Below are 25465 nucleotides of genomic sequence, written 5' to 3' on the forward strand. Positions count from 1 at the left end.
CTACTGATCACACTATAAGGCTCTGTGTTATACTGATCAACACTATAAGGCTCTACTGATCACACTATAAGGCTCTATGTTCTACTGATCACACTATAAGAATATATGCTCTACTGATCACACTATAAGGATATATGTGAGACTGATCACACTATAAGGCTCTATGTTATACTGATCACATTATAAGGCTCTGTGTCCTACTGATCACACTATAAGGCTCTATGTTCTACTGATCACACTATAAGGCTCTACTGATCACACTATAAGGCTCTTAGTTCTACTGATCACACTATAAGGCTCTATGTGAGACTGATCACACTATAAGGCTCTATGTTCTACTGATCAACACTATAAGGCTCTACTGATCACACTATAAGGCTCTATGTTATACTGATCAACACTATAAGGCTCTACTGATCACACTATAAGACTCTGTTCTACTGATCACACTATAAGGCTCTATGTTATACTGATCACACTATAAGGCTCTATGTTCTACTGGTCACACTATAAGGCTCTATGTTCTACTGATCACACTATAAGGCTCTATGTTCTACTGATCACACTATAAGGCTCTATGTTCTACTGATCACACTATAAGGCTCTACTGATCACACTATAAGGCTCTATATTCTACTGATCACACTATAAGGCTCTATATTCTACTGATCACACTATAAGGCTCTATGTTCTACTGATCACACTATAAGGCTCTACTGATCACACTAAGGCTCTGTGTTCTACTGATCACATTATAAGGCTCTATGTTCTACTGATCACACTATAAGGCTCTATGTTCTACTGATCACACTATAAGGCTCTACTGATCACACTATAAGGCTGTACTGATCACACTATAAGGCTCTATATTCTACTGATCACACTATAAGGCTCTATATTCTACTGATCACACTATAAGGCTCTATGTTCTACTGATCACACTATAAGGCTCTGTGTTCTACTGATCACAATATAAGGTTATTTGTTCTACTGATCACACTATAAGGCTCTATGTTCTACTGATCACACTATAAGGCTCTACTGATCACACTAAGGCTCTATGTTATACTGATCACATTATAAGGCTCTGTGTCCTACTGATCACACTATAAGGCTCTATGTTATACTGATCACACTATAAGGCTCTATGTTCTACTGATCACACTATAAGGCTCTATGTTATACTGATCACACTATAAGGCTCTACTGATCACATTATAAGGCTCTATGTTCTACTGATCACACTATAAGGCTCTATGTTCTACTGATCACACTATAAGGCTCTATGTTCTACTGATCACACTATAAGGCTCTGTGTTATACTGATCAACACTATAAGGCTCTACTGATCACACTATAAGGCTCTATGTTCTACTGATCACACTATAAGAATATATGCTCTACTGATCACACTATAAGGATATATGTGAGACTGATCACACTATAAGGCTCTATGTTATACTGATCACATTATAAGGCTCTGTGTCCTACTGATCACACTATAAGGCTCTATGTTCTACTGATCACACTATAAGGCTCTACTGATCACACTATAAGGCTCTTAGTTCTACTGATCACACTATAAGGCTCTATGTGAGACTGATCACACTATAAGGCTCTATGTTCTACTGATCAACACTATAAGGCTCTACTGATCACACTATAAGGCTCTATGTTATACTGATCAACACTATAAGGCTCTACTGATCACACTATAAGACTCTGTTCTACTGATCACACTATAAGGCTCTATGTTATACTGATCACACTATAAGGCTCTATGTTCTACTGGTCACACTATAAGGCTCTATGTTCTACTGATCACACTATAAGGCTCTATGTTCTACTGATCACACTATAAGGCTCTATGTTCTACTGATCACACTATAAGGCTCTACTGATCACACTATAAGGCTCTATATTCTACTGATCACACTATAAGGCTCTATATTCTACTGATCACACTATAAGGCTCTATGTTCTACTGATCACACTATAAGGCTCTACTGATCACACTAAGGCTCTGTGTTCTACTGATCACATTATAAGGCTCTATGTTCTACTGATCACACTATAAGGCTCTATGTTCTACTGATCACACTATAAGGCTCTACTGATCACACTATAAGGCTGTACTGATCACACTATAAGGCTCTATATTCTACTGATCACACTATAAGGCTCTATATTCTACTGATCACACTATAAGGCTCTATGTTCTACTGATCACACTATAAGGCTCTGTGTTCTACTGATCACACCATAAGGCTCTATGTTCTACTGATCGCACTATAAGGCTCTATGTTCTACTGATCACACTATACGGCTCTACTGATCACACTATAAGGCTCTACTGATCACACTATAAGGCTCTATATTCTACTGATCACACTATAAGGCTCTATATTCTACTGATCACACTATAAGGCTCTATGTTCTACTGATCACACTATAAGGCTCTATATTCTACTGATCACACTATAAGGCTCTATATTCTACTGATCACACTATAAGGCTCTATGTTATACTGATCACACTATAAGGCTCTATGTTCTACTGATCACACTATAAGTCTCTACTGATCACACTAAGGCTCTGTGTTCTACTGATCACACTATAAGGCTCTGTTTTCTACTGATCACACTATAAGGCTCTATGTTCTACTGATCACACTATAAGGCTCTATGTTCTACTGATCACAATATAAGGTTCTTTGTTCTACTGATCACACTATAAGGCTCTATGTTCTACTGATCACACTATAAGGCTCTACTGATCACACTAAGGCTCTGTGTTCTACTGATCACACTATAAGGCTCTGTGTTCTACTGATCACACTATAAGGCTCTATGTTCTACTGATCACACTATAAGGCTCTACTGATCACACTATAAGGCTCTACTGATCAAACTATAAGGCTCTACTGATCACACTAAGGCTCTGTGTTCTACTGATCACACTATAAGGCTCTGTGTTCTACTGATCACACTATAAGGCTCTAAGTTCTGCTGATCACACTATAAGGCTCTATGTTCTACTGATCACACTATAAGGCTCTACTGATCACACTATAAGGATCTACTGATCACACTATCAAGCTCTATGTTCTACTGATCACACTATAAGGCTCTATGTTCTACTGATCACACTATAAGGCTCTACTGATGACACTATAAGGCTCTACTGATCACACTATAAGGCTCTATGTTCTACTGATCACACTAAGGCTATACGTTCTACTGATCACACTATTAGGCTCTATGTTCTACTGATCACACTATAAGGCTCTGTGTTCTACTGATCACACTATAAGGCTCTACTGATCACACTATAAGGCTCTACTGATCACACTATAAGGCTCTATGTTCTACTGATCACACTAAGGCTATACGTTCTACTGATCACACTATAAGGCTCTATGTTCTACTGATCACACTATAAGGCTCTGTGTTCTACTGATCACACTATAAGGCTCTACTGATCACACTATAAGGCTATATGTTCTACTGATCACACTAAGGCTATATGTTCTACTGATCACACTATAAGGCTCTATGTTCTACTGATCACACTATAAGGCTCTGTGTTCTACTGATCACACTATAAGGCTATATGTTCTACTGATCACACTATAAGGCTCTATGTTCTACTAATCACACTATAAGGCTCTATGTTCTACTGATCACACTATAAGGCTCTATGCTCTACTGATCACACTATAAGGCTATATGTGAGACTGATCACACTATAAGGCTCTATGTGAGACTGATCACACTATAAGGCTCTATGTTACACTGATCACATTATAAGGCTCTGTGTCCTACTGATCACACTATAAGGCTCTATGTTATACTGATCACACTATAAGGCTCTATGTTCTACTGATCACACTATAAGGCTCTATGTTATACTGATCACACTATAAGGCTCTACTGATCACATTATAAGGCTCTATGTTCTACTGATCACACTATAAGGCTATATGTTATACTGATCACACTATAAGGCTCTACTGATCACATTATAAGGCTATATGTTCTACTGATCACACTATAAGGCTCTATGTTATACTGATCACACTATAAGGCTCTATGTTCTACTGATCACACTATAAGGCTCTATGTTCTACTGATCACACTATAAGGCTCTGTGTTATACTGATCAACACTATAAGGCTCTACTGATCACACTATAAGGCTCTATGTTCTACTGATCACACTAAGAATCTATGCTCTACTGATCACAATATAAGGCTCTGTGTTATACTGATCAACACTATAAGGCTCTACTGATCACACTATAAAGCTCTATGTTATACTGATCTACACTATAAGGCTCTACTGATCACACTATAAGGCTCTATGTTATACTGATCACACTATAAGGCTCTATGTTCTACTGATCACACTATAAGGCTCTATGTTCTACTGATCACACTATAAGGCTCTGTGTTATACTGATCAACACTATAAGGCTCTACTGATCACACTATAAGGCTCTATGTTCTACTGATCACACTATAAGGCTCTATGTGAGACTGATCACACTATAAGGCTCTGTTCTACTGATCACACTATAAGGCTCTATGTGAGACTGATCACACTATAAGGCTCTACTGATCACACTATAAGACTCTATGTTATACTGATCACACTATAAGGCTCTATGTTCTACTGATCACACTATAAGGCTCTATGTTCTACTGATCACACTATAAGGCTCTGTGTTATACTGATCAACACTATAAGGCTCTACTGATCACACTATAAGGCTCTATGTTCTACTGATCACACTATAAGAATCTATGCTCTACTGATCACACTATAAGGCTATATGTGAGACTGATCACACTATAAGGCTCTATGTTATACTGATCACATTATAAGGCTCTGTGTCCTACTGATCACACTATAAGGCTCTATGTTCTACTGATCACACTATAAGGCTCTATGTTCTACTGATCACACTATAAGGCTCTGTGTTATACTGATCAACACTATAAGGCTCTACTGATCACACTATAAGGCTCTGTGTTATACTGATTAACACTATAAGGCTCTACTGATCACACTATAAGGCTCTATGTTATACTGATCTACACTATAAGGCTCTACTGATCACACTATAAGACTCTGTTCTACTGATCACACTATAAGGCTCTATGTGAGACTGATCACACTATAAGGCTCTACTGATCACACTATAAGACTCTATATTCTACTGATCACACTATAAGACTCTATGTTATACTGATCACACTATAAGGCTCTATGTTCTACTGATCACACTATAAGGCTCTATGTTCTACTGATCACACTATAAGGCTCTGTGTTATACTGATCAACACTATAAGGCTCTACTGATCACACTATAAGGCTCTATGTTCTACTGATCACACTATAAGAATCTATGCTCTACTGATCACACTATAAGGCTATATGTGAGACTGATCACACTATAAGGCTCTATGTTATACTGATCACATTATAAGGCTCTGTGTCCTACTGATCACACTATAAGGCTCTATGTTCTACTGATCACACTATAAGGCTCTACTGATCACACTATAAGGCTCTATGTGAGACTGATCACACTATAAGGCTCTATGTTCTACTGATCACATTATAAGGCTCTATGTTCTACTGATCACACTATAAGGCTCTATGTTATACTGATCAACACTATAAGGCTCTACTGATCACACTATAAGGCTCTATGTTATACTGATCAACACTATAAGGCTCTACTGATCACACTATAAGACTCTGTTCTACTGATCACACTATAAGGCTCTATGTTATACTGATCAACACTATAAGGCTCTACTGATCACACTATAAGGCTCTATGTTATACTGATCAACACTATAAGGCTCTACTGATCACACTATAAGACTCTGTTCTACTAATCACACTATAAGGCTCTATGTTATACTGATCAACACTATAAGGCTCTACTGATCACACTATAAGACTCTATATTCTACTGATCACACTATAAGACTATGTTATACTGATCACACTATAAGGCTCTTTGTTATACTGATCAACACTATAAGGCTCTACTGATCACACTATAAGGCTCTATGTTATACTGATCAACACTATAAGGCTCTACTGATCACACTATAAGACTATGTTATACTGATCAACACTATAAGGCTCTACTGATCACACTATAAGGCTCTATGTTCTACTGATCGCACTATAAGAATCTATGCTCTACTGATCACACTATAAGGCTATATGTGAGACTGATCACACTATAAGGCTCTATGTGAGACTGATCACACTATAAGGCTCTATGTTATACTGATCACATTATAAGGCTCTGTGTCCTACTGATCACACTATAAGGCTCTTTGTTCTACTGATCACACTATAAGGCTCTACTGATCACACTATAAGGCTCTACTGATCACACTATCAAGCTCTATGTTCTACTGATCACACTATAAGGCTCTATGTTCTACTGATCACACTATAAGGCTCTACTGATCACACTATAAGGCTCTACTGATCACACTATAAGGCTCTATGTTCTACTGATCACACTACGGCTATACGTTCTACTGATCACACTATTAGGCTCTATGTTCTACTGATCACACTATAAGGCTCTGTTCTACTGATCACACTATAAGGCTCTACTGATCACACTATAAGGCTATATGTTCTACTGATCACACTAAGGCTATATGTTCTACTGATCACACTATAAGGCTCTATGTTCTACTGATCACACTATAAGGCTCTGTGTTCTACTGATCACACTATAAGGCTATATGTTCTACTGATCACACTATAAGGCTCTACTGATCAAACTATAAGGCTCTATGTTCTAATGATCACACTATAAGGCTCTATGCTCTACTGATCACACTATAAGGCTATATGTGAGACTGATCACACTATAAGGCTCTATGTGAGACTGATCACACTATAAGGCTCTATGTTATACTGATCACATTATAAGGCTCTATGTTATACTGATCACATTATAAGGCTCTGTGTCCTACTGATCACACTATAAGGCTCTATGTTATACTGATCACACTATAAGGCTCTATGTTCCACTGATCACACTATAAGGCTCTATGTTATACAGATCACACTATAAGGCTCTATGTTCTACTGATCACACTATAAGGCTCTGTGTTATACTGATCAACACTATAAGGCTCTACTGATCACACCATAAGGCTCTATGTTCTACTGATCACACTATAAGAATATATGCTCTACTGATCACACTATAAGGATATATGTGAGACTGATCACACTATAAGGCTCTATGTTATACTGATCACATTATAAGGCTCTGTGTCCTACTGATCACACTATAAGGCTCTATGTTCTACTGATCACACTATAAGGCTCTACTGATCACACTATAAGGCTCTATGTTCTACTGATCACACTATAAGGCTCTATGTGAGACTGATCACACTATAAGGCTCTATGTTCTACTGATCACATTATAAGGCTCTATGTTCTACTGATCAACACTATAAGGCTCTACTGATCACACTATAAGGCTCTATGTTATACTGATCAACACTATAAGGCTCTACTGATCACACTATAAGACTCTGTTCTACTGATCACACTATAAGGCTCTATGTTATACTGATCACACTATAAGGCTCTATGTTCTACTGGTCACACTATAAGGCTCTATGTTCTACTGATCACACTATAAGGCTCTATGTTCTACTGATCACACTATAAGGCTCTATGTTCTACTGATCACACTATAAGGCTCTACTGATCACACTATAAGGCTCTATATTCTACTGATCACACTATAAGGCTCTATGTTCTACTGATCACACTATAAGGCTCTATGTGAGACTGATCACACTATAAGGCTCTGTTCTACTGATCACACTATAAGGCTCTATGTGAGACTGATCACACTATAAGGCTCTACTGATCACACTATAAGACTCTATGTTATACTGATCACACTATAAGGCTCTATGTTCTACTGATCACACTATAAGGCTCTATGTTCTACTGATCACACTATAAGGCTCTGTGTTATACTGATCAACACTATAAGGCTCTACTGATCACACTATAAGGCTCTATGTTCTACTGATCACACTATAAGAATCTATGCTCTACTGATCACACTATAAGGCTATATGTGAGACTGATCACACTATAAGGCTCTATGTTATACTGATCACATTATAAGGCTCTGTGTCCTACTGATCACACTATAAGGCTCTATGTTCTACTGATCACACTATAAGGCTCTATGTTCTACTGATCACACTATAAGGCTCTGTGTTATACTGATCAACACTATAAGGCTCTACTGATCACACTATAAGGCTCTGTGTTATACTGATTAACACTATAAGGCTCTACTGATCACACTATAAGGCTCTATGTTATACTGATCTACACTATAAGGCTCTACTGATCACACTATAAGACTCTGTTCTACTGATCACACTATAAGGCTCTATGTGAGACTGATCACACTATAAGGCTCTACTGATCACACTATAAGACTCTATATTCTACTGATCACACTATAAGACTCTATGTTATACTGATCACACTATAAGGCTCTATGTTCTACTGATCACACTATAAGGCTCTATGTTCTACTGATCACACTATAAGGCTCTGTGTTATACTGATCAACACTATAAGGCTCTACTGATCACACTATAAGGCTCTATGTTCTACTGATCACACTATAAGAATCTATGCTCTACTGATCACACTATAAGGCTATATGTGAGACTGATCACACTATAAGGCTCTATGTTATACTGATCACATTATAAGGCTCTGTGTCCTACTGATCACACTATAAGGCTCTATGTTCTACTGATCACACTATAAGGCTCTACTGATCACACTATAAGGCTCTATGTGAGACTGATCACACTATAAGGCTCTATGTTCTACTGATCACATTATAAGGCTCTATGTTCTACTGATCACACTATAAGGCTCTATGTTATACTGATCAACACTATAAGGCTCTACTGATCACACTATAAGGCTCTATGTTATACTGATCAACACTATAAGGCTCTACTGATCACACTATAAGACTCTGTTCTACTGATCACACTATAAGGCTCTATGTTATACTGATCAACACTATAAGGCTCTACTGATCACACTATAAGGCTCTATGTTATACTGATCAACACTATAAGGCTCTACTGATCACACTATAAGACTCTGTTCTACTAATCACACTATAAGGCTCTATGTTATACTGATCAACACTATAAGGCTCTACTGATCACACTATAAGACTCTATATTCTACTGATCACACTATAAGACTCTATGTTATACTGATCACACTATAAGGCTCTTTGTTATACTGATCAACACTATAAGGCTCTACTGATCACACTATAAGGCTCTATGTTATACTGATCAACACTATAAGGCTCTACTGATCACACTATAAGACTATGTTATACTGATCAACACTATAAGGCTCTACTGATCACACTATAAGGCTCTATGTTCTACTGATCGCACTATAAGAATCTATGCTCTACTGATCACACTATAAGGCTATATGTGAGACTGATCACACTATAAGGCTCTATGTGAGACTGATCACACTATAAGGCTCTATGTTATACTGATCACATTATAAGGCTCTGTGTCCTACTGATCACACTATAAGGCTCTTTGTTCTACTGATCACACTATAAGGCTCTACTGATCACACTATAAGGCTCTACTGATCACACTATCAAGCTCTATGTTCTACTGATCACACTATAAGGCTCTATGTTCTACTGATCACACTATAAGGCTCTACTGATCACACTATAAGGCTCTACTGATCACACTATAAGGCTCTATGTTCTACTGATCACACTACGGCTATACGTTCTACTGATCACACTATTAGGCTCTATGTTCTACTGATCACACTATAAGGCTCTGTTCTACTGATCACACTATAAGGCTCTACTGATCACACTATAAGGCTATATGTTCTACTGATCACACTAAGGCTATATGTTCTACTGATCACACTATAAGGCTCTATGTTCTACTGATCACACTATAAGGCTCTGTGTTCTACTGATCACACTATAAGGCTATATGTTCTACTGATCACACTATAAGGCTCTACTGATCAAACTATAAGGCTCTATGTTCTAATGATCACACTATAAGGCTCTATGCTCTACTGATCACACTATAAGGCTATATGTGAGACTGATCACACTATAAGGCTCTATGTGAGACTGATCACACTATAAGGCTCTATGTTATACTGATCACATTATAAGGCTCTGTGTCCTACTGATCACACTATAAGGCTCTATGTTATACTGATCACACTATAAGGCTCTATGTTCCACTGATCACACTATAAGGCTCTATGTTATACAGATCACACTATAAGGCTCTATGTTCTACTGATCACACTATAAGGCTCTGTGTTATACTGATCAACACTATAAGGCTCTACTGATCACACCATAAGGCTCTATGTTCTACTGATCACACTATAAGAATATATGCTCTACTGATCACACTATAAGGATATATGTGAGACTGATCACACTATAAGGCTCTATGTTATACTGATCACATTATAAGGCTCTGTGTCCTACTGATCACACTATAAGGCTCTATGTTCTACTGATCACACTATAAGGCTCTACTGATCACACTATAAGGCTCTATGTTCTACTGATCACACTATAAGGCTCTATGTGAGACTGATCACACTATAAGGCTCTATGTTCTACTGATCACATTATAAGGCTCTATGTTCTACTGATCAACACTATAAGGCTCTACTGATCACACTATAAGGCTCTATGTTATACTGATCAACACTATAAGGCTCTACTGATCACACTATAAGACTCTGTTCTACTGATCACACTATAAGGCTCTATGTTATACTGATCACACTATAAGGCTCTATGTTCTACTGGTCACACTATAAGGCTCTATGTTCTACTGATCACACTATAAGGCTCTATGTTCTACTGATCACACTATAAGGCTCTATGTTCTACTGATCACACTATAAGGCTCTACTGATCACACTATAAGGCTCTATATTCTACTGATCACACTATAAGGCTCTATATTCTACTGATCACACTATAAGGCTCTATGTTCTACTGATCACACTATAAGGATCTACTGATCACACTAAGGCTCTGTGTTCTACTGATCACACTATAAGGCTCTATGTTCTACTGATCACACTATAAGGCTCTATGTTCTACTGATCACACTATAAGGCTCTACTGATCACACTATAAGGCTGTACTGATCACACTATAAGGCTCTATATTCTACTGATCACACTATAAGGCTCTATATTCTACTGATCACACTATAAGGCTCTATGTTCCACTGATCACACTATAAGGCTCTGTGTTCTACTGATCACACCATAAGGCTCTATGTTCTACTGATCACACTATAAGGCTCTATGTTCTACTGATCACACTATACGGCTCTACTGATCACACTATAAGGCTCTACTGATCACACTATAAGGCTCTATATTCTACTGATCACACTATAAGGCTCTATATTCTACTGATCACACTATAAGGCTCTATGTTCTACTGATCACACTATAAGGCTCTATATGAGACTGATCACACTATAAGGCTCTATGTGAGACTGATCACACTATAAGGCTCTATGTTATACTGATCACATTATAAGGCTCTGTGTCCTACTGATCACACTATAAGGCTCTATGTTATACTGATCACACTATAAGGCTCTATGTTCCACTGATCACACTATAAGGCTCTATGTTATACAGATCACACTATAAGGCTCTATGTTCTACTGATCACACTATAAGGCTCTGTGTTATACTGATCAACACTATAAGGCTCTACTGATCACACCATAAGGCTCTATGTTCTACTGATCACACTATAAGAATATATGCTCTACTGATCACACTATAAGGATATATGTGAGACTGATCACACTATAAGGCTCTATGTTATACTGATCACATTATAAGGCTCTGTGTCCTACTGATCACACTATAAGGCTCTATGTTCTACTGATCACACTATAAGGCTCTACTGATCACACTATAAGGCTCTATGTTCTACTGATCACACTATAAGGCTCTATGTGAGACTGATCACACTATAAGGCTCTATGTTCTACTGATCACATTATAAGGCTCTATGTTCTACTGATCAACACTATAAGGCTCTACTGATCACACTATAAGGCTCTATGTTATACTGATCAACACTATAAGGCTCTACTGATCACACTATAAGACTCTGTTCTACTGATCACACTATAAGGCTCTATGTTATACTGATCACACTATAAGGCTCTATGTTCTACTGGTCACACTATAAGGCTCTATGTTCTACTGATCACACTATAAGGCTCTATGTTCTACTGATCACACTATAAGGCTCTATGTTCTACTGATCACACTATAAGGCTCTACTGATCACACTATAAGGCTCTATATTCTACTGATCACACTATAAGGCTCTATATTCTACTGATCACACTATAAGGCTCTATGTTCTACTGATCACACTATAAGGCTCTACTGATCACACTAAGGCTCTGTGTTCTACTGATCACACTATAAGGCTCTATGTTCTACTGATCACACTATAAGGCTCTATGTTCTACTGATCACACTATAAGGCTCTACTGATCACACTATAAGGCTGTACTGATCACACTATAAGGCTCTATATTCTACTGATCACACTATAAGGCTCTATATTCTACTGATCACACTATAAGGCTCTATGTTCTACTGATCACACTATAAGGCTCTGTGTTCTACTGATCACACCATAAGGCTCTATGTTCTACTGATCACACTATAAGGCTCTATGTTCTACTGATCACACTATACGGCTCTACTGATCACACTATAAGGCTCTACTGATCACACTATAAGGCTCTATATTCTACTGATCACACTATAAGGCTCTATATTCTACTGATCACACTATAAGGCTCTATGTTCTACTGATCACACTATAAGGCTCTATATTCTACTGATCACACTATAAGGCTCTATATTCTACTGATCACACTATAAGGCTCTATGTTATACTGATCACACTATAAGGCTCTATGTTCTACTGATCACACTATAAGTCTCTACTGATCACACTAAGGCTCTGTGTTCTACTGATCACACTATAAGGCTCTGTTTTCTACTGATCACACTATAAGGCTCTATGTTCTACTGATCACACTATAAGGCTCTATGTTCTACTGATCACAATATAAGGTTCTATGTTCTACTGATCACACTATAAGGCTCTATGTTCTACTGATCACACTATAAGGCTCTACTGATCACACTAAGGCTCTGTGTTCTACTGATCACACTATAAGGCTCTGTGTTCTACTGATCACACTATAAGGCTCTATGTTCTACTGATCACACTATAAGGCTCTACTGATCACACTATAAGGCTCTACTGATCAAACTATAAGGCTCTACTGATCACACTAAGGCTCTGTGTTCTACTGATCACACTATAAGGCTCTGTGTTCTACTGATCACACTATAAGGCTCTAAGTTCTGCTGATCACACTATAAGGCTCTATGTTCTACTGATCACACTATAAGGCTCTACTGATCACACTATAAGGATCTACTGATCACACTATCAAGCTCTATGTTCTACTGATCACACTATAAGGCTCTATGTTCTACTGATCACACTATAAGGCTCTACTGATGACACTATAAGGCTCTACTGATCACACTATAAGGCTCTATGTTCTACTGATCACACTAAGGCTATACGTTCTACTGATCACACTATTAGGCTCTATGTTCTACTGATCACACTATAAGGCTCTGTGTTCTACTGATCACACTATAAGGCTCTACTGATCACACTATAAGGCTCTACTGATCACACTATAAGGCTCTATGTTCTACTGATCACACTAAGGCTATACGTTCTACTGATCACACTATAAGGCTCTGTGTTCTACTGATCACACTATAAGGCTCTACTGATCACACTATAAGGCTATATGTTCTACTGATCACACTAAGGCTATATGTTCTACTGATCACACTATAAGGCTCTATGTTCTACTGATCACACTATAAGGCTCTGTGTTCTACTGATCACACTATAAGGCTATATGTTCTACTGATCACACTATAAGTCTCTATGTTCTACTGATCACACTATAAGGCTCTATGTTCTACTGATCACACTATAAGGCTCTATGCTCTACTGATCACACTATAAGGCTATATGTGAGACTGATCACACTATAAGGCTCTATGTGAGACTGATCACACTATAAGGCTCTATGTTACACTGATCACATTATAAGGCTCTGTGTCCTACTGATCACACTATAAGGCTCTATGTTCTACTGATCACACTATAAGGCTCTATGTTCTACTGATCACACTATAAGGCTCTATGTTCTACTGATCACACTATAAGGCTCTATGTTATACTGATCACACTATAATGCTCTACTGATCACATTATGAGGCTCTATGTTCTACTGATCACACTATAAGGCTCTATGTTATACTGATCACACTATAAGGCTCTATGTTCTACTGATCACACTATAAGGCTCTATGTTCTACTGATCACACTATAAGGCTCTGTGTTATACTGATCAACACTATAAGGCTCTACTGATCACACTATAAGGCTCTATGTTCTACTGATCACACTATAAGAATCTATGCTCTACTGATCACACTATAAGGCTCTGTGTTATACTGATCAACACTATAAGGCTCTACTGATCACACTATAAGGCTCTATGTTATACTGATCTACACTATAAGGCTCTACTGATCACACTATAAGGCTCTATGTTATACTGATCACACTATAAGGCTCTATGTTCTACTTATCACACTATAAGGCTCTATGTTCTACTGATCACACTATAAGGCTCTGTGTTATACTGATCAACACTATAAGGCTCTACTGATCACACTATAAGGCTCTATGTTCTACTGATCACACTATAAGGCTCTATGTTATACTGATCACACTATAAGGCTCTGTGTTATACTGATCAACACTATAAGGCTCTACTGATCACACTATAAGGCTCTATGTTATACTGATCTACACTATAAGGCTCTACTGATCACACTATAAGACTCTGTTCTACTGATCACACTATAAGGCTCTATGTGAGACTGATCACACTATAAGGCTCTACTGATCACACTATAAGACTCTATATTCTACTGATCACACTATAAGGCTCTATGTTCTACTGATCACACTATAAGGCTCTGTGTTATACTGATCAACACTATAAGGCTCTACTGATCACACTATAAGGCTCTATGTTCTACTGATCACACTATAAGAATCTATGCCCTACTGATCACACTATAAGGCTATATGTGAGACTGATCACACTATAAGGCTCTATGTTATACTGATCACATTATAAGGCTCTGTGTCCTACTGATCACACTATAAGGCTCTATGTTCTACTGATCACACTATAAGGCTCTACTGATCACACTATAAGGCTCTATGTGAGACTGATCACACTATAAGGCTCTATGTTCTACTGATCACATTATAAGGCTCTATGTTCTACTGATCACACTATAAGGCTCTATGTTATACTGATCAACACTATAAGGCTCTACTGATCACACTGTAAGACTCTGTTCTACTGATCAACACTATAAGGCTCTATGTTATACTGATCAACACTATAAGGCTCTACTGATCACACTATAAGGCTCTATGTTATACTGATCAACACTATAAGGCTCTACTGATCACACTATAAGACTCTGTTCTACTGATCACACTATAAGGCTCTATGTTATACTGATCAACACTATAAGGCTCTACTGATCACACTATAAGACTATGTTCTACTGATCACACTATAAGGCTCTATGTTATACTGATCAACACTATAAGGCTCTACTGATCACACTATAAGACTCTATATTCTACTGATCACACTATAAGACTCTATGTTATACTGATCACACTATAAGGCTCTATGTTATACTGATCAACACTATAAGGCTCTACTGATCACACTATAAGGCTCTATGTTATACTGATCAACACTATAAGGCTCTACTGATCACACTATAAGACTATGTTATACTGATCAACACTATAAGGCTCTACTGATCACACTATAAGGCTCTATGTTCTACTGATCGCACTATAAGAATCTATGCTCTACTGATTACACTATAAGGCTATATGTGAGACTGATCACACTATAAGGCTCTATGTGAGACTGATCACACTATAAGGCTCTATGTTATACTGATCACATTATAAGGCTCTGTGTCCTACTGATCACACTATAAGTCTCTTTGTGATACTGATCACACTATAAGGCTCTATGTCCTACTGATCACACTATAAGGCTCTACTGATCACACTATAAGGCTCTATGTTCTACTGATCACACTGATCAGACTTCATTCATTAAGTGATGAGAGAGAGAGACTTCATTCAGTGAGGAGAGAGAGAGAGAGACTCATTCATTCAGTGAGCAGATAGAGAGACATTAGCGCCTGTGTGTATACCAACATCCTACAGCACATTGTCTTGGTGGGCTAAGTCAGGAATTGTTTTGAAAATAACTGCGCTAAATACTTGTCTGTTTGTGAGGTCAAAATTGTGACAAATGAGCAGTGTAAAATACACACATTTAGTAAGTCAGGGAATTAGCAGGACATCGCTATTTTAAAGCAGACTTTTATTTTCTTTCTCTCTCTGTGCGTGTGTGTGTGTGTGTGTGTGTGTGTGTGTGTGTGTGTGTGTGTGTGTGTGTGTGTGTGTGTGTGTGTGTGTGTGTGTGTGTGTCAGGATGGGAGTTTTAGGGTTCTGGCTGTGGCAGGATCTACGCCAGATCATGTTCTATTTAATGAACATCCTGGTCTCCAGCCTCCGCAGAAACCTACAGAACAGGTACAACACAGACAGATACACACACACACTAGAGATTCATATTTTTTGTTTGTGTCAGAGCACTATGTACAGCACATCCTGTATGTATGTATCTGGTGTGTGTGTGTATGCATGAAGTGTGTGTGTTCTCAGGGTACGACCACCTCTCTTCCTGCCCGTGATGACAGAGGTGCAGGCGGAGTACGAGGGTCTGGAAGAGACCCCCCAGGGACAGATGTGTTCCACCCTCCGCCTCCACCTCTCCTCTTTCTCACCACCTCTCTCCGTCCTCTCCTCCCTCACCAGACTCCATCACAATCTTACTCCGCATGGATCTGGAGCGAGAGAAGGAGGGAGAGGAGGAGGCAGAGACGACCCCCACCATACCTCTCTATCCTGGGCTGAAAGAGGGGAGGATGAAGAAAGAGAGACCTTGGTTGACCCCCCCGGCACCCCATCCTAATAAAACAGACCTTGGTTGACCCCTCCGGCACCCCATCCTAATAAAACAGACCTTTGTTGACACAACCCTGGCCCCCGATCCTAATAAGACAGACCTTGGTTGACCCCCCTAGCACCCATCCTAATAAAACAGACCTTGGTTAACCCCCTTAGCACCCATCCTAATAAAACAGACCTTGGTTGACCCCCCTAGCCCCCCATCCTAATAAAACAGACCTTGGTTGACCCCACTAGCACCCCATCCTAATAAAACAGACCTTGGTTGACCCCCCCTAGCCCCCCATCCTAATAAAACAAACCTTGGTTGACCCCCCCCCCCCTAGCCCCCCCATCCTAATAAAACAGACCTTGGTTGACCCCCCCCCTAGCCCCCCATCCTAATAAAACAGACCATGGTTGACCCCCCTAGCCCCCCATCCTAATAAAACAGACCTTGGTTGACCCCCCTAGCACCCATCCTAATATAACAGACCTCGGTTGACCCCCCTAGCACCCATCCTAATAAAAGAGACCTTGGTTGACCCCCTTAGCACCCATCCTAATAAAACAGACCTTGGTTGACCCCCCTAGCCCCCCATCCTAATAAAACAGACCTTGGTTGACCCCACTAGCACCCCATGCTAATAAAACAGACCTTGGTTGACCCCCCTAGCACCCATCCTAATAAAACAGACCTCGGTTGACCCCCCTAGCCCCCCATCCTAATAAAACAGACCTCGGTTAACCCCCTTAGCACCCCATCTTTATAATAGGCCATTCACACTAGACTAAACAGATTCTCTAAAGACTTTGAGAGAATACCCTCGGACAGACCGTTTACTAAAATGTAAAATGCTAACTTCTTACGTCTCGACCTCTACCTACACGCTTAGCCATGAGAATTCAGAAATCAGAATTTAAGCAGACTGAAATAGTTGCCTACTGAATCAAAATATTCAAGGACAAGCATTAAGCTTTACCACATGCTTCCTAGTCGAACCAGTCTGAGTATATATTCAGATGTCATGTTGTGATGCTTTGGTGCCGAGGAGAGTTTTCTTTTCCACGTCTGTTCCAAGCACACACTTTATTTTAATTTTTTTCTTGAGGCGTGTCGGAATTCAGTAGCCGAAGTGTATTGGGCCAACAGCAGGGATTCTTCAATGAACTGTGTGTCTTGTCGTTCAGACAATTCATTTTCATGAACATTTTTTCACTTGAGAAATACTGCACCAACATCTTAGTTAGACGTAGAACTGTGTGACTAAGATCTTCTCGGCAAAAACGTCAAAATGTATTACCAATTTTTTTTTTTTGGGGGGGGGGGGGGGGGGGGGAGTTATTTTAGATTAATTTAAACTATTTCGAGGAAGTGCGGACGCTTTTTTTCTCGTTTTTCAAGCAAAGGTATTTGAAGGAAGTATCCACATGTCACGAGTCCGACCGAGGGTGTTTCCCTTTCCCGGGCAGGTGGCGCTCGGCGGTCGTCGTCACCGGCCTATTAGCTGTCACTGATTGTTTTTCCTTCCCCTCCTTGTATGTTGAGTGGTAGCACCTGTGAATGTTTAATTAGTTTGTCTTTATTAGACAGCCGGCCCGCCTGGTTGTTGTGCGGGATTATTTCTATGTAAACCTTCGGCTCTGTGGTATAGGCACGTGTTAGTGTCCGGTCGGGATTGTTTCCCATTGTACATTTTGATTTCCCTGTGTTTTGGGAACGTAACGTTTTTGTGAGCACCCTGTGGTGCATTGGTGCGATTAAAAGACGCGCAGCATTGAACTCTCTGTCTCCTGCATTTGACTCCACACCCACGACACCCGGAGCATTACAGAATCCCGCACCTATCAAATTGATGGAGTCAGCAGGAGCAGCAGCCAACCCTCTCCCATCGATGGAGGAACGGGTTCTCCACCACACCACCGTCCTTCATCGGATCGGATCCGCGATGGATCAAGTGATGGAGAGAATGGACAGATGGGAGAGGAGTGGGCTCCTCTCTCCACCTTCGGCACCCACGGTTCCGGACTCCCCATCTCCCGACTCCAGCACCCTCCGTCTGACGCTACCGAGGGCTTATGATGGAGCGGCGGCGGGTTGCCAGGGGTTTCTGCTCCAGCTGGAGCTATACCTGGCCACCATCAGACCCACTCCCTCAGGAGAAGAGAGGGTGAGTGTCCTCATCTCCTGCCTCACGGGTCGTGCCCTGGAATGGGCGAACGCGGTCTGGAATGGTCCAGACTCAGCGCGGGAGCACTACCCAGAGTTTTCCTGTCGCTTCCGCGCCGTGTTTGATCACCCTCTAGACGGCCGAGCGGCGGGAGAACGACTATTTCACCTGAGGCAGGAGAGGAGGAGCGCCCAGGATTACGCGCTGGAGTTCCGGACCTTGGCAGCCGGATCTGGGTGGAACGACAGGGCCCTCGTGGACCACTACAGGTGTAGTCTCCGAGAGGATGTCCGCCGGGAGTTAGCGTGTCGGGACACCACTCTGTCACTGGATCAGCTGATTGACATGTCCATTCGACTGGATAATCTGTGCTGCCCGCGGGCGTTCAGAGAGGGTCCTGTGCGTTCCACCACCCAGCCCCTCTGCTCCCATTCCGATGGAGTTGGGAGGGGCTGCGCCGAGGGGTACCGGAGGAGGAGGCGTTCCCTGCACCAACTGTGGTCGGAGAGGACACACGTCTGATCGGTGCTGGGGGGGTCCGTCTGGGAGTAGAGATGGCAGGCGGAACGCTTCTCGGTCACCCCAGGTGAGTCAGCATCAAACTCACCCAGAACCCCCTGTTGGCCACATGTTTGTCTTAACTTTTTTCCTTCGCTTTTTTCCCTCTTCCCAGCATAGGGCGCTCGTCGATTCAGGCGCAGCTGGGAACTTTATGGCTCGCGGACTCGCCCTTAAGTTAGGGGTTCCGCTGGTGCCGATAGATTCTCCTTTCCCCGTGCACTCCCTAGATAGCCGGCCATTAGGGTCAGGGATGGTCAGGGAGACCACGGTCCCACTGGACATGGTGACGCAGTGGAATCATAGGGAGCGTATCAGTTTCTTTATTTTTGATTCGCCTGCGTTTCCAGTGGTGCTGGGGACTCCCTGGCTGGCCCGGCACAATCCTAAAATTTCGTGGAGACAGGGGGTTCTCCAGGGGTGGTCAGAGGAGTGTTCTGGAAGGTGTTTGGGAGTTTCCATCGGTGCCACGTCGGTGGAGAGTCCAGACCAGGGTTCCACGGTGTGCATTCCCCCCGAGTATGCCGATTTGGCAATCGCTTTCAGTAAAGTGAAAGCGACTAAATTACCACCTTATCGACCGGGAAGGGATTGTACGATAGATCTCCAGGTAGACGCTGCGCTTCCCAAGAGTCACGTGTACCCGCTGTCCCAGGAGGAGACGTTGGCAATGGAGACATATGTCACGGAGGCGCTGGGACAGGGGTACATTCGGTCCTCCATTTCACCCGTCTCCTCAAGTTTCTTTTTTGTGAGGAGAAAGGAGGGAGGCTTGCGTCCGTGTATCGATTATAGAGGTCTAAACGCCATCACAGTGGGGTATAGTTACCCTCTACCTCTCATCGCTACGGCGGTGGAATCGTTCCACGGAGCGCAGTTCTTCACAAAACTGGATCTCAGGAGCGCGTATAGTTTGGTGCGTATTCGGAAGGGAGACGAGTGGAAAACCGCTTTTAGTACTACATCAGGCCACTATGAGTACCTCGTCATGCTGTATGGGTTAAAGAATGCTCCAGCCGTTTTCCAATCCTTTGTAGACGAGATTCTCAGGGACCTGTGCGGGCAGGGAGTGGTGGCTTATATCGATGACATTCTGATCTACTCGGCCACTCACACCGCGCATGTGTCTCTGGTGCGCAAGGTGCTTGGTAGACTGCTGGAGCATGACCTATACGTCAAGGCTGAGAAATGCGTGTTCTCTAAACGAGCCGTCTCTTTTCTGGGATATCGCATTTCCACCTCGGGGGTAGTGATGGAGGGTGACCGCATTAGGGCCGTGCGTAATTGGCCGACTCCGACCACGGTGAAGGAGGTGCAGCGTTTTCTGGGTTTTGCCAACTACTACCGGAGGTTTATCCGGGGTTTTGGCCAGGTAGCGGCTCCCATCACCTCACTGCTGAAGGGGGGCCCGGTGCGTTTGCAGTGGTCAGCAGAGGCGGACGGAGCATTCAACAAGTTGAAGGCGCTGTTTACTGATGCGCCCGTGTTGGCGCATCCGGACCCCTCTCTAGCATTCATAGTGGAGGTGGACGCGTCCGAGGCTGGGGTGGGTGCCGTGCTATCACAGCGCTCGGGTACGCCACCAAAACTCCGACCCTGCGCTTTCTTCTCAAGGAAGCTCAGCCCAGCGGAGCGTAACTATGATGTGGGGGACCGGGAGTTGCTAGCGGTGGTTAGAGCTCTGAAGGTGTGGAGACACTGGCTTGAGGGGGCTAAACACCCCTTTCTCATCTGGACCGACCACCAGAATCTGGAGTATATTCGGGCAGCTAGGAGACTTAACCCACGTCAGGCAAGGTGGGCCATGTTCTTCACCCGGTTCCGATTTACTTTGTCTTATAGACCGGGCTCCCAGAACGTGAATGCTGACGCACTGTTCCGCCTTTATGACACGGAGGATGGGTCCACCGAACCTACTCCCATCCTTCCCGCCTCGAAGCTGGTAGCCCCAGTGGTATGGGAGGTGGACTCGGACATCGAGCGGGCGTTACGGGCTGAACCCGCGCCTCCTCAGTGTCCAGCGGGGCGAAGGTACGTGCCGCTTGGTGTTCGGGACAAACTGATTCGGTGGGCTCACGTCCTACCCTCCTCGGGTCACCCTGGGGTGACGAGGACAGTGGGGAGCCTTCAGGGGAGGTATTGGTGGCCTACGTTGGCTAAGGACGTTAAGGGTTATGTCTCCTCCTGTTCAGTGTGCGCTCAGAGTAAGGCTCCTAGGCACCTTCCTAGAGGGAAGCTACAACCCCTCCCTGTTCCACAGCGGCCATGGTCACATCTGTCCATAGATTTCCTAACCGATCTCCCGCCGTCTCAGGGGAACACCACGGTTCTGGTAATTGTGGATCGGTTCTCTAAGTCCTGCCGTCTCCTCCCGTTGCCCGGTATCCCTACAGCCCTACAGACTGCGGAGGCGTTATTCACCCATGTCTTCCGGCACTACGGGGTGCCGGAGGACATCGTTTCTGATCGGGGCCCCCAATTCACGTCCCGGGTATGGAGAGCGTTCATGGAACGTTTGGGGGTCTCTGTCAGCCTGACCTCCGGTTATCACCCCGAGTGTAATGGGCAGGTGGAGAGAGTGAACCAGGAGGTGGGTAGGTTTCTGCGGTCGTATTGCCAGGATCGGCCAGGGGAGTGGGCACGATACATTCCCTGGGCTGAAATGGCTCAGAACTCACTACGCCACTCCTCTACTAACGTGTCCCCTTTTCAGTTTGTGTTGGGGTACCAGCCGGTCCTGGCACCATGGCATCCGAGCCAGACCGAGGCTCCTGCGGTGGAGGAATGGGTACAGCGCTCCAAGGAGACCTGGAGGGCCGTCCAGGAATCTCTACGACAAGCGAGTGGACGGCAGAAGAGGAGTGCTGACCGCCACCGCAGTGAGGCCCCCGTGTTTGTACCGGGGGACAGGGTCTGGCTCTCGACCCGAAACCTACCTCTCCGCTTGCCCTGCCGGAAGCTGGGTCCGCAGTGTGTAGGGCCCTTTAAAGTCCTGAGGAGGATAAACGAGGTGTGTTATCGATTACAACTCCCTTCCTATTATCGTATTAACCCCTCGTTTCATGTGTCTCTCCTCAGGCCGGTGGTAGCTGGTCCCCTGCAGGACAGTGAGGTACCGGAGGTTCCTCCCCCCCCGCTGGACATCGAGGGGTCCCCGGCGTACACGATCCGGGCCATTCTGGACTCAAGACGCCGGGTGAGGGGCCTGCAGTACCTCGTGGACTGGGAGGGGTACGGTCCGGAAGAGAGGTGCTGGGTACCGGTGGGGGACATCTTGGATCCCTCCATGTTGAGGGATTTCCATCGCCTCCATCCGGATCGCCCTGCGCCTCGTCCTCCGGGGCGACCTCGAGGCCGGTGTCGGCGCGCTGCGGGAGCCACGCGTCAGGGGGGGGGTACTGTCACGAGTCCGACCGAGGGTGTTTCCCTTTCCCGGGCAGGTGGCGCTCGGCGGTCGTCGTCACCGGCCTATTAGCTGCCACTGATTGTTTTTCCTTCCCCTCCTTGTATGTTGAGTGGTAGCACCTGTGAATGTTTAATTAGTTTGTCTTTATTAGACAGCCGGCCCGCCTGGTTGTTGTGCGGGATTATTTCTATGTAAACCTTCGGCTCTGTGGTATAGGCACGTGTTAGTGTCCGGTCGGGATTGTTTCCCATTGTACATTTTGATTTCCCTGTGTTTTGGGAACGTAACGTTTTTGTGAGCACCCTGTGGTGCATTGGTGCGATTAAAAGACGCGCAGCATTGAACTCTCTGTCTCCTGCATTTGACTCCACACCCACGACACCCGGAGCATTACACCACAGACATTCCCTTCGCCGAGTTCTGCTAGGAACTAACCAAACCTACTGTATGTGTGAGTTCTGCTAGGAACTAACCAAACCTACTGTATGTCTGAGTTCTGCTAGGAACTAACCAAACCTACTGTATGTGTGAGTTCTGCTAGGAACTAACCAAACCTACTGTATGTCTGAGTTCTGCTAGGAACTAACCAAACCTACTGTATGTGTGAGTTCTGCTAGGAACTAACCAAACCTACTGTATGTGTGAGTTCTGCTAGGAACTAACCAAACCTACTGTATGTCTGAGTTCTGCTAGGAACTAACCAAACCTACTGTATGTGTGAGTTCTGCTAGGAACTAACCAAACCTACTGTATGTGTGAGTTCTGCTAGGAACTAACCAAACCTACTGTATGTGTGAGTTCTGCTAGGAACTAACCAAACCTACTGTATGTGTGAGTTCTGCTAGGAACTAACCAAACCTACTGTATGTGTGCAAACTCTTTGAGCCGATGTCAACCTAGTTGCCTAGGATTTTTGGAGTCGACTCCCAGTGGTCAAGGAGTCGAGGGAATCAACTCTTTTGGATTCGACTCCCAGTGGTCAAGGAGTCCAGGGAATCAACTCTTTTGGAGTCGACTCCCAGTGGTCAAGGAGTCCAGGGAATCAACTCTTTTGGATTCGACTCCCAGTGGTCAAGGAGTCCAGGGAATCAACTCTTTTGGAGTCGACTCTCCACCACTATTATCATCTGCCCCAGTGAATTGTCAACTTTTTCAGTCACAATTTGCTTTTTTTCATGTAGTTATTTGCATGATATTGATAAAAATGAAGGTAGGCTGAAAAATAATATAGAAGCTAGCTATTGTTTAGGTAATATTGGTTGACATCAGCATTCAGCTAACTAATTAGCTAACTTAGCTAGTAAGATAGCTGTATGTGGAGAGGATACAGACAATTTGTTTAGCCTGCTACCTAGCTCTGTATAATATGAATTACACTGTATAATAACGTTACTGTTATAGTCGTACGAGAGGTTTAAACGTTCATTTTTTTCAATGCTGAAATGACATGATGAAGCAAATGTGCTTAGCTAATGTTAGCTAGCTAGCTAGCAGCTGAGTGTATAGATGAGAAAAGAAACCATTGATACGTCTGCACATGCTTGTGAATTATTACATTATTCAAGAGTGTAATATGGTTTCGTTGAACTAATACAACAGTGAATACTTAGTTGTGTCCTTGTACTTGGTTCCAGTAGTGGTGCGTGGGGGAAATCACTGAGGAAGCCAAGCCAGTTACAAAACAAATATTACAACGTTTGCTCTATAACCCCTTTCGTTAATAAGCCACAGTGATATACAATAAGGCCCGCGATGAGGCTCTATAACCAATAAGCCACAAAAGGCCCGCGATGAGGCTCTATAACCCCTAAGCCACAGTGATATACAATAAGGCCCGCGATGAGGCTCTATAACCCCTAAGCCACATAAGGCCCGCGATGAGGCTCTATAACCCCTAAGCCACAGTGATAGACAATAAGGCCCGCGATGAGGCTCTATAACCCCTAAGCCACAGTGATAGACA

At 42.8% G+C, this 25465-nt stretch overlaps 1 protein-coding gene across 1 annotated transcript in view; it reads left to right on the plus strand.

Moving 5' to 3' along the window:
* The window catches only part of pnpla1 (patatin-like phospholipase domain containing 1), a 44305-nt gene extending 19128 nt beyond the window's left edge, over window positions 1-25177 (plus strand). Inside the window, exons 8-10 of the mRNA XM_090185587.1 lie at window positions 16849-16950; window positions 17236-18800; window positions 23904-25177. Of these exons, the coding sequence (XP_090041713.1) occupies window positions 16849-16950; window positions 17236-17392 (259 nt within the window). The 3' untranslated portion in view covers window positions 17393-18800; window positions 23904-25177. The remainder of the gene's footprint in view (window positions 1-16848; window positions 16951-17235; window positions 18801-23903) is intronic.
* The last annotated feature ends 288 nt before the right edge of the window (window positions 25178-25465 follow it).

This window comes from Oncorhynchus mykiss, chromosome 9 (assembly GCF_057628025.1).
Source record: "Oncorhynchus mykiss isolate SJ-2025 chromosome 9, ASM5762802v1, whole genome shotgun sequence".
NCBI classification, from domain to species: domain Eukaryota; kingdom Metazoa; phylum Chordata; class Actinopteri; order Salmoniformes; family Salmonidae; genus Oncorhynchus; species Oncorhynchus mykiss.